At 32.8% G+C, this 12,300-nt stretch overlaps 1 protein-coding gene across 1 annotated transcript; it reads left to right on the top strand.

Annotated features, from left to right (window-relative positions):
- Positions 1-2,659: 2,659 nt before the first annotated feature.
- On the top strand, positions 2,660-3,915 carry LOC134282033 (nitric oxide-associated protein 1-like). The gene is made up of 3 exons (XM_062764471.1): positions 2,660-2,732; positions 2,902-3,025; positions 3,655-3,915. Exons 1-3 carry the CDS (start codon positions 2,670-2,672, stop codon positions 3,861-3,863), a joined length of 396 nt encoding a protein of 131 aa, XP_062620455.1. The 5' UTR covers positions 2,660-2,669; the 3' UTR covers positions 3,864-3,915.
- Positions 3,916-12,300: the final 8,385 nt, after the last annotated feature.

Raw genomic sequence — 12,300 nt, forward strand, 5'->3', positions numbered from 1 at the left:
GAATTACAAGCTACAAACTTTTTAGTCGATAGTTGGTTTAATCGAACGATAGTCAATTACTCGATTATATGTTGACATTCCTAATTATAATTGATACTTTTCGATGTTCTTGACTTTTGACATGCATTGAAGAATTGAGTTAACAACATAGGACTTAGCCTTAAATATCTTATCAAATCTCAATTAATATTAGACAATAAATAATTAATTCATTCCAGCCTCCGGCTCAATATTATGGAGGACAAAGATGTATTGTTATAACCATAAAAAATCTTAAAGATTCGTCTCTCTCTCTCTCTCTCTCTCTCTCTCTCTCTCTGTATATAAGTGTTCTACGAGTTTTAGATTTACTCAGCTAAAATGAGAAAACAGGAAAATTACAGTAACGAAAACACAGGGAACTATAATTTTCACTACTGTTATAAAAAGTAATTTATCTAGAATTCTTGTTGAGGGTGAAGTACAATTTCGGTTTCCTTCCCTATATAATTCTTGTATTTAAAGCCAAAATTAGCTGATAACAAGAATTTGAGAATGGGAATTTCCAGCTTTGTAGGAAAAAATAAGACGTTGATCCAGGGGTTGTATCCAAGAATACTGATCCGGGTGGAAAAATTTTCCAACGTTGAATATTGAACATGGGTTTATTTTTACAACATTGAAAATGAGAGATTGAAAAAAACCAAAGTAAATAAATGTAATATACCTCAGGTCATTTTTTACAGCTTCATATTTGTCATTGCATACGACCTAAACACTCTGAGAGTTGACCCTGATGAATATTTACCCCAACAATGGAGATATGAACAGTAACGCTTGTACGCATCTTTGAAATGGGAGTTGTTTGAAACTCTTTATTATTTAATCTATTTATTAATATTTTGTCTTTTGACTTTTCATTTTTTCCAGAATAATAAGAATCGGATCATATATTCACGAATTGATCAGTAGAATATATTTCACTGTTTTATATGATTTCAAATACATAACTTTCACATTTTCGAAATGTTATCTCCCTTTCGGTGGTCAGATGGTGTACATTGTAGGACACGTCTATTTTCCTCTTTTATGATCAAATGTATTTGTCAGTGTGTTACAAGTTAAATATATATGAATATATTCATTATGTTTTCCAATACTATCATAATACAGAGACAAATAAAAAAATGTTCATATAGTTTAAAGGTCGAAAAATATAAGGTATATGTATAATACATTATTTTATCTCATTTTGAATAATTTTTACAACGCTTCACATGTTTGGTACTAGAATATCAAGTGGCAGGGCACATTTTCCTGTTGTTATAATGCTTTTGATTATATTCAACCTTTTCTGTAAATGCATTTTCCGCAATAGTTACCGTTCGTTAAACGAAAACTCCAAAGAGTAGTAGACGTCAGAGTAGCCTTGCTCACGCCACATTTCTATTGTTTTATCAGAGTGTCATGTGTCAAAGGATTTCTGTTACTTCACTTTCAAATTTAAAATCAATTTGAGAGCAGTCCCGAATTTGAAAGTTTATGTATTATTTTTCAGCTCTTTTGCATGTTTTCATGTAACAAAAAATTAAATGCATAGATGTTTGGGAAACATGAAGATTAATTCAGCCAAAAAGTATATTATGCTTGGGGGAAATGATTTTTCTTGGCGTAATGAATATACATACGTATATGCATTACTATAATGCAATAAATAGGTGTAAAGTTGCAAAAATATTGTGTGGAAAATGTGTTACGCAAACATGTCAAGAAAATGAAATTAATTTTTGCAAGAATGTGAAATTATGTTTTAATCATATGATGTAGAGTTTCCACATGAATTTCCGTAATATGAAAACAAAAGCACGCAATTTTATTTTGCAAGACGTACGTAGTGTTGCTTCTCTATTGTCAAATCACATTGTTATGGAATAGAATGTAAATAAATATCAGACCATTTTACCAATTTCCTCAAATCTTCTAATTCTTGAAATCAGTAGAAATCACCCATGCATAGAATTTTCTTTTGTTATATAATAATAACTTTTTAAAATGTCGTTTAATCCAATTGATTTCTTAGGAACAAGTCAAGCCAAGATTAGTTGTACTGTTTATAAATTTAGGAATAATGACTGATTTAGAGGATTTGTTACTGATTATTTTAAATCCACACAGAGATGACACCTGAAGAAATAAAACATCATCCCTTTTCGTAAGATTTCCCTTACTTTTACTTACTGAAACCTGAAACTCATGTCATCTGCCGTTGTTACTAGTATTTACTTAAACCTGACCACACTGCCTTCATCACTGGACTAGGAAGAATAGACTATGTGAAAATACTATATTAGCAAAATCCAAATTAGCAAATTAATTTGATGATCATTAAACAGCAAACTTTCTTATTTGATAAAAAAAAAAATCTTACCTTAGTCTTTTATAAGTGTCAATTCTTTAATATCAATGTAATTTTTCATATGACAGTAATCCCCCCCCCTCTCCGCCGATTTTGAAATGTGAGTAAACAATTAATTCCTGTGTAGTGTTTTCAAAATATTCAAAATACAATTCATAATTAACATTCAAAGAAAAAATTCCAGATAATTAAAACATTAACATTTAGTTTGATTACAGGGAAACCAGGATATAATTTTGGTGATTTTATCAGCTCTAAGCTTCCTGTGTATGTGATGCCTAGTCATGAAGCAGAAAAGTTCTACAACAACAACAACATTGGGACAGATGTACTGGGGGTAGGTATCTCAGATTCAGAATTAAAACTGTCAAGAGAATCAGAAATTTATCAATGATATTTTAACATTGGGTAAATAAGGTACCTATCCCCGTCTGTAAAAAAACGTCAAAATTTCCAATAAATCCATATGTCTTCATATACTCATGCTCATAGATGTTCTGTTCCAGGTTCCTCTTGGTGATGAATCAAGGCTTGCAAAGCTTCCACCACTGAAGAGTGAAGATATTGGGATCCACCTCCAGGCCCACCCCCAGAAATTGGCTGCCCTTGACCTACAACTCTCCTCCTTAGGTTTGTTATGTCATTCATAACTTCATTTTGCAAGATTTATGAATGGTACTGGCTGTTGAGATTACAGTAAACCCATTTAATTAGTAAAAATCCTGTAAAGAAGTCACCCATGCAGTAAATTTTCCTAATTTTGTTAAATAATGATAACATTTTTTGAACGTATTTAAGGAAGACTGTCTAGTTAGTGGAATATGCTTGGGCATCTAGGATAGCTGGAAACATTGGATATGCATAATGGGCAAAGCATTTCCAATTATCCTTGATGACCCTGGCATACTATACTAAGTAGACAGTGATTCTCTATATTTCCATTTCATTGTGAAATAAAATTGTAAATTTAGATTATAAAAATGTTGTCTAATAAATTAAAATTTGCACAAGTCCTCTTATGTCCGAAAGACAAACACACAAAACATGTACATTAGGTCTCCTTAGCTCCTGATGTATCTCTTGTTGAAATTTACATGCTGGAAGAATGATAAAAAAATCAAATCCATTAACTTTCAGAGTTACCAGTATAACTGAGAAAACAAATAGAACTGGAAATAATCAAATATTAGATGATATAGAAACAAAGAGATTTTAAAATTCACAAATCATTTCTTATGCAGTCTAAAATCCATTTACAGGTTGGGTGTCAGTGATTGGAATGGCTCGGGGATTTGAGATAGATATAGACGTTACATTAAGAGTTTACACCCCAGGGGCTCTTGGGATTTATCAGAGACCCCCGATGTTGAGGGAGGCCCATGCTTTCCATAGAAAAAGGATGGGGAATTCATTTAAATACAGAAGGAACAAATCTAAACTGCTGCTTTCAAAGGGAGAACGATTATGATGTGATGTGTGTTACTAAATATGAATATGATAGATGGAGCATATTTCATATAAATGGACTTTGTTTTTTAGCTCTACAGGTCAGAACCAAAAGAACTAATGGGATAGTAATGTATCCCTTGTCCGTTCATCTGGCTAGCTATCTGTCTTCTTTTAATCTGTTTGTCTGCAAACAATTTTTGAAAATGCTGCTCCTACTACAGTTTTTGTATGATTTGAATAAAATGTTACACACAAATAGATACACGATTAAAGGAACATGCATGTAATTCTGTGTATCGATTTTTGATTTCGATGAATGGTGCTGCCATGGTTACTAAAAATTCAAATTTCGATGAAATACTTTGAAAATGCTACAACTCTTTCAGTTTTGGTCTGATTTTCATATAATGCAACATGCAAGTAGAGAGCAGGAAAGCTGAAACTTAAGTGAAAGAATCAGCGGGTTGTGTAGATTCTAAATCGTTCAATCATGACCCCAGGAGTTAGGGCAGGGCCACAATAAGGAGTCCGATTATACATGGAAACATGTAGGAAAAAAGAATCCCGGGGTTTTGTAGATGATAAATTGTTCAATCGATAAATCGTGACCCCTATGGTAAGGCGGGGCCACAATAGGGAATCAAAGTTTTGTATTGAATTATATATGAAAAAATTCAAAATCTTTTCAAGAACCACCGGGAAAGAAAAGCTGAAACTTATGTGGAAGCATCCTGAGATAGAGTGTATTCTACATTTTCCACATTATGTATGACCCCAGGGAAAGGTGGGGTCACAATAGCTATAACAAGGCGGAAACCTGGTAAATAACAGCATGCTCAGTTTTACTCAGATGAGAGATGTGGCCCATGTTTCTCTTGATTCTTCCTTTGTTATAAGTACAAACCAGTAGAGCTACAGCATCGACAAAGATTTCTACTACTACATATGTGTTTTAAATGATCTAGATGTAATACACTAAACATATTTGTGTTTTAAAGAATTTTACTTTACAATATTAAAATGTTAGGTGAAACATCATCAATGAACAGTAAAATGACTATTTTTTTTAAATATGTACATGAAATAAACAATATAGATCTACAAGTTATACCAGATCAATGTTTTTTTATATCTTGACGACAAAAGCCGAATATTATGGAAGATCTTTTACGGTTAGAAAATATGAAATAAATTGCCAGAATTTTTATCATTATAAACATGATAAAGTTAAGATTATACATAGTGGTTATTATGAGAAATAATGGAGAAAATATTCAGTTGAGGTGGATACACAATTCCTTGTAAGTTTTACAGCATTTTATTTGGAAGATGCATTCTCAAAATAAACATTATAAACATATTAAGGAGATTTTATTTCATGTTTACTTTAAGTTGACGGTTTATTATCTTCATACATTTACGTTCTATCTGTTTCCTTTACAAACAAGTTATGCTTCAATTCCCGATCAGCAAACTCGTTCACTTACGATAGAAACATGAAGTAAATCATATTTCACATGAGTACATTTCTCTGTAATTGTTGTTTAATAATTCTATTCTGAAATCTGTAGCTTCTTGTATTCTGTGGAATGGGTCCTGTTTGAGCGACTCTTCAAAAGACCGTAAAGCCCCGTTTAAGTCTCCCACAACATGCTGACAGATACCTAGTACCTGCCAGGATAGGTCTCTAAGATGTAAAGGAACAAATTTCCCGTCATCATAGAGCAGCAGTGTCTGTAGGTCTGTCAGTGACTGTAAACACTGAGATCTATTATCTAGTCTATACTGAGATAACACTGACAACATCTCTACTGTAACATACGGTGATAACTGTAGGAATGGTTGATGACTTACATTTTGTTCTAAACATAATTCTTCAATATAGGAGAAATTACATAACAAGTCCACAACATCCACCCAGGCTATCTTCATTCTTTGAGACAAAGACAAATTACCTACAGCTTCATTGTACCTTTCCCTATCAACATTTGCAATACACATCATAAATGATTGTGATAGTCTTTGTCTAACGAGATACGTGATGCGTACTGTCCTATCATACCTCCCTGTTCTATAGTAATACAATGCTAGATATAATAAATGAGACATAGGACCAAATCTTGCCGCCATTTTCAACAGACCACAAATTGTTGTATCAAAATTATAGATATTTTTATGTGTGGAACATGACGTATCGTTTGCCATAATGATGGATAAGCAAACAAGATTCTGAGCAGTACTGTAATGTTAATAACTGGTATGATGAGAGTGATAAGCGAGAAAGTCTCTTATTTGATTTTAAATAAAGATATGATTCCCATATGTGATTATCAGAACTTTTGATGCTTGATATTTTAATCATGCCACATAAATCTAAATCTGCTATACTTATGGCTTCACCCTCAGCAGGAGATACATGTAACACAAAGGACGGGCTGCTGACGGCTGGTTCTAAGATTGATCTGAGAGTCGGACTCAGCAGTAAGACTAGCACGCCCATTCTGTAATACTTATAAAGCTGTTGTAAAAGAGAGTCACGTGCACCACCAACAACTTTGTTTATGAACATGTTGTTCTTTGGAATAAAAAAAATTAAAAAAACTCCACGATAAACACAATGAAAAAGATATTTTAAACACTTCGAAAAGCAAGCTAGTAAGTTGTTCGGGCACCATCTAACTTGTCCTGATTGCATCATCCAAAACCTTGTGTTCTTTATGTAATATGAACACAGTAATTTATCTTCTCCACAATTGATAACTTCCTTCAGAAATATTTTCAGGAGTCCGTAACACAGAAACTGTGTATGATTCATGGTACATACCAATTGTTGCTCTGCTTGAGAAAATGATAATCTCCATTCCAGTTCGTTATCAGTCGCATCAATTGCAACTTTACTACCAATAGGCACAAAGTGACATTCACTTTTTAAGATTTTTTCTAATACAGGTACCAGCGGCCAGGTGTGCCTCTGACATCTTTCAACCCAACTTCCTAATATTTTATGCCAAGGAAAAGAGGCTAAACAATGAGCTTGATCGATTTCAATAGGTCCACAGAAACCACTGCTACAGGGACCATGGCGTATGTTATTTTCAGTGTATGGCCTTGTCTCATTACTGAACTGAAAAAAAATGTTTCTCCACAGTCCACTAGATAAATAAACTGTGCCATTAAAGAGAACAAGGCATGACATCGTGATTATGTCTCGTGTTGGTGTCAGGAGCCGCAGTTTGACAAATCCTGGCGGTGTATCAGAATCTTCCATTAGCATGATAACATGTTTTGTTGTATTATAAAACCGAGACTGGGAGATGTCAGTTATTAATTTATAATGACAGCTCCAGACCATCGAGTCCCTGTCAGATGATCTCAACCTAAATCCCTCTCTATGACTACCACTTGCCATTGTTACATATCCTTTATGATGACCAGCAGGTTTTTGTATCATCTCTTTTATGTCCATCACGTCCCTTCTGATGGCCACTTCTGTCGGTGTCCCTATCTTTCGACAGAGAAAAACATACCGAACCTCTGAAAGACGGGGAATATTGTCCATTCTGTAAATAAGTTATGTTTCTAATATATAAATTATCGAAATACTTAAAATTACCATTTTTGAGAATTGCAACATTTCTGGTAGATTATCTTATTCGTGTTTCAAAATAAACGTATACATACATGAAACACTAATAAATGAGTTTCCTTATATTAATATTCTCTCTTCACACTGCAGCCTGCACGTAATACGTTTGATAGCAATACTCAGGAAATACTTGTTTCGAAAGGCAAAGCATGTAGTTTTTTTTTCATTGGATGCATATGCATATAATAATAATCTTAATTATTTCCTTGTCCGTACCTTCTTTTTATTGAATATTTATTTCCTATGTGAACAAGGACATATTATTTAGTTTTTAATTTTTACTTGCAAATTTGAAACAAAAATGAACGAAATAAAAAAAAGAATAAAACATCTTCACCCACACAAAGCAAACCAACAAAAAGAAAAAGAGGAAACAAAAACAAAAACAAAAAGGGCATGTATGGGATGGGGTTAATATACGTCTAAAGTACTTGCCAGATTTCTTTCATTTATATAGACTTTAAAATTTATCAGGGATCCATGTGAACTTCACATTTACCACAGATTTTAAACTCTGATAATACTGCACCCAAGTTTCTTCTTGTACCGAACAAAATAAGTAAATGTCATGGAGTTTGTTGCTTATATTATTAGAGAAATCCCTGGAAAGATAACATTTTGAAGTTGCTACACTTGTACATGTACACAATTTTTCTGAATTCAAAATGTAGACATACAGACAGATGGATAGGGCTAAAAACCAATGGATGAAAGTATACCCCTGAATCTTCGATTCCCAAGACATAAAAATAAATATTCTGCATCAGCGGGGGTAAGTTGGTCTAAAGTGAATACACAGTTAATTATGAACTGAAAATAATTGAAATCATGTAATGATTGGTTTAAAGACAATTTGTTTAATTTATCCTACGGTTACTTGAGGCGGTTGGTGGTGGTGGTGGTGGTCTACCTAACATTGGCGTTATTTACCTGGAGTCCATCAGAGGAGGGTGGGGGTCTAAGAAACGGTGTTATTTACCTGGAGACCCTCAATACCCCTGATGTCAAAAATCTACCCTGCATTTTACAGGAAGTCTGTGTTTGGTAATCAGAATCAATATGATTGTTTTCTGCAAACTAAGATTATCCGGTAGCGTAGATAGCTAATTTGTTAAATAAATACAATCAAAATTGAGTGTTTAAGTTCGTAAAATACTATATTTTGATTTGTACGTCATGTTATGTTTCACTGAGTCTATTAAGAAGTATTTCACCCTGGTTAAATAAATTGTAAGTTTTCTTTGGTACAAAGATACGAGACTGTTTCACATTCTATATGATTATGTAAAAAAAAAACTTTGATTAGCTTTTTAGATATCTATAGAAAAGCATTTGTCTGGATCGGCAAAGGTCTAAGAATTATATATTGCTTGTCTAGCCAGTTCACAGCCCGCGTGGCGCAGTGGTTAGAGCGTCTGCTCTAGAGTCGCGAAGTAAAGAGTCAATCCTACGTCGCGGGTTCGAATCCCACTGCGGGACGTGGAGACCGGTCCTTCGGATGAGACCGTATAAACCGAGGCCCCGTGTCGCAGTAGGTGCTGGCATGAACATTAATGCAATTTAGATTTGATAAGAATAAAAAAAACATTGTACTAAGATCTTTCTTATATTTCTTCTTGTATTATTTATTTCCTTTTTTTAAAATAAGACCCTTTACAGGTATAAGAATTGAACAGAGATGAGGTCGAAGTGGGTATGGTTATTGAAAATAATTTTTCCAACACAATGTGATGGTTATTTTATAGTTAATTGATTAGTATTTGCACGTGTGAGAAATTTTTAAAATCCTGCACAATATGAAACCTTTTTTTTTTTTTTTTTTTGAACAGTAATAAGGGGTTAATTTCTTTTTTTTGCATTTCATAATTGTTTCTTTTTTTGATTTGCATTGTTTTCAATTTTGTAAAGAATTCCGTATCCTGTTACCAAATTGTAATTCTGAATAGAGTAGTGAGATGGCATTTCACCCTGTGTTAAATCATTTATTTCGTTTCTTTGTGACTTTTTTGGATGAAATATTTATTTCCATGGTTACTAGGTGACCAATGACACACTAGTTAGTTTTATACTGGAAAGATTTGCAAAGAAAAAAATAGCAAAATGAAAGGAACACAATTAAACTGACACGCATAAAAACAAAAGAGAAGCTAAAAAACATAAATGAAATTTGGAGTGTGGGGATTTGATTAAATTGAATATCTTTCAACGTCACTCTCGAATTTTTCACGCATATGGTAAAGATCAATTTTTATCTTCTCGACAATAGAGCAGACGCTCTAACCACTGCGCCTCGTCGGCGACCAACATGAGTTAATGTCACGGAGTCTGTTTTTTATTTTACTTTAGAGGAAATTCTAGGAAGATCATTATAAGCTGCTGTAAAAAAATCCTGTATTAAAGATGGATTTATAGTTATTAACTATGTTCATGGATGGCTATACATGAAAATGTTGATGCTTTTTATTGTAGATATCAGGATAACGAATATTTGATTAGGTAAGACAATACAAACCTTGAGAGCTGTAAGCCTTTAGCAAAAAGGTATAACTGAAAGCTGGGTACATGTGTTTGTACAGCTATCTTGTGACAATATTCATCAGTAAAATTTAAATATAAATCAATACAATATTAATAACACTTTAAAATTTATGAGATTCAAAATTCAAGCACTTGTCTTAATTTATAGCTGTCAGGCTTTTGTATTTTTTTGAAAAATTCTAGAGGGTACAACAAATAAGAAAACAAATACTTTTTTATACTTTGTGTTTTAGTGCTGATTATAATTATTCCGACCAGAATGTTAACGTTGAAGTAGAACTGAAGATACCCCAGAATTAACGAATGAGGGAGATGACTAGATCGAATAAAAATGCATGCTTTATTTAAAAGATTAATACATAGATCTATATGTTTAAGAAAATTGTTGCTTACATGAACAATAAATTTATACAATATCTAAGTAATAAACTGTACCAAAAATAACAAAAATAAATTTTTCCTGTTTCTCAGATGAAGGTCGTGCAATCCTGTACCACTTCATACTGTGACTTAGATAACGAACAGAAAATCGGTTAAATAATTAATGGTTCCTCTTGAGTCACAAGGAAAGGTCCTGTCACAATGAATACACATTTCAAGTATAAAAGTCTTAAAATAATTTGTTCAAAAGTTTTGGCAAAGGTTTAATTGCAAAAGTGGAAGGTCAAGGTCAATATATTGGTATCAAAAGAAAGGTATCATCACAAGAAATACTCATTTGAAATATGAAAGCCATCGCTCTAACCCAAGATATAACGAGTTAAAGTTTCCGTGGACAAACAGGCATGTAGATGAATAGGTTGATTACCGGGTATTGTAATGGTTATACAGTTGGTAGGGCCACATACACAAAAACAAAGATAATTAATCTAATTGAAAACGTATATCATTGTATCATAAATATAAATTAATATACATATAGGAATACATAATTTAAATCATTAACAGTTTGTTTAAATACGTTAAATACTGTGTTACTGATATGTTCATCATAGTTTGTTTAAGTAAGTGAGTTGCTTAAAATAAATAGTGTCTTGAAAAACAGGTTCCTTTATTCACAAACAAATAAATAAATTGAAAAAATTCACGTTATAAAGATATTTATAAACGCCTTGAAGTTTTCAGGTATTCGAAGACATGTACTTTCAAAATTTAATTTCAAAATAAATATGTATATAATATACAGATATCCAGTCTATTTTTATATAAGAGCAAAGTATGACACCAGTTTAATACATCTGGCCTTTATCAAATGTTTTGAAATGAAAAAAGTGCAAAACATTTATGATTTTGCAAGAAAAATTAATGAGATCTGGAGGAGCTATAATGTTTTCACAGATGATGATGCAATACTAGAACATTACAAACGTACTATTCACACTCTAACAACATTGTGCAAGTTGGATTATTTTGGCCTTAATTATACAAAGTTATATATTGAAAACAATATTCATTGAAAGTCGCTCAACAGTTCCTCAAAATGTAATAAATAAATTTATAATTAATCCGTCAGAAGGGTCAAATTTGTAAAAGTAAGTGCAATTTTCAAAGTAAAGGAGAAATTTATTTTTTCGTAGAGTATTTTATTTTCACAAAAACGTCGCTTCCTGATCTTCAACTCTTTAAATTACAATAAAGCAATGAAAAACATATAATTACATGTGTCCATTACTCTGTAACTGTTGTCTTTACACATTCTATTCTGAAATCTGTAGCTTCTTTTATTTTATGAAATGGTTCCTGTCTGAGCGACTCTTCATAAGACCAGTAACGCCCCGTGTAAGTCTCCAAGAACATGCTGACAGATCCCGAGTACCTGCCAGGGATAGGTCTCTTAATTAAAGGAACATATTGTACCGTCATCATAGAGCATTAGTGTCTGTAGGTCTGTCAGTGACTGTAAACACCGAGATTACCCAGTCTATAGTGAGGTAATACAGACATCATCTCTACCATTACAAACGGGGATAATTGTAGGACTGGCATTCCATGCTTTTGACTCACATTCTGTTCTAAACGTAATTCTTCAATGAAGGGGATATTTTCATCTAAACAAACATCATACACCCAGGCTATCTTCATTCTTCTGGACAGATGTAGATTACCAAAAGTTTCATTGTTCCTACCGACAGTTTGATTATATATAATAAAGGCCTTGGACAGTCTTTGTTTAGTGAGATAAGTGATTTGAAGTGTTTTATTATACCTCCCTGTTCTGTAGTAATACAATGCAAGATAAAGTGAAAAAAACACAGGACCTTGTCTTGTTGCT

Source organism: Saccostrea cucullata, unplaced genomic scaffold (assembly GCF_032062105.1).
Source record: "Saccostrea cucullata isolate Sc308-1 unplaced genomic scaffold, CSIRO_AGI_Scuc_v1 ctg5481, whole genome shotgun sequence".
Classification (NCBI taxonomy): Eukaryota; Metazoa; Mollusca; class Bivalvia; order Ostreida; family Ostreidae; genus Saccostrea; species Saccostrea cuccullata.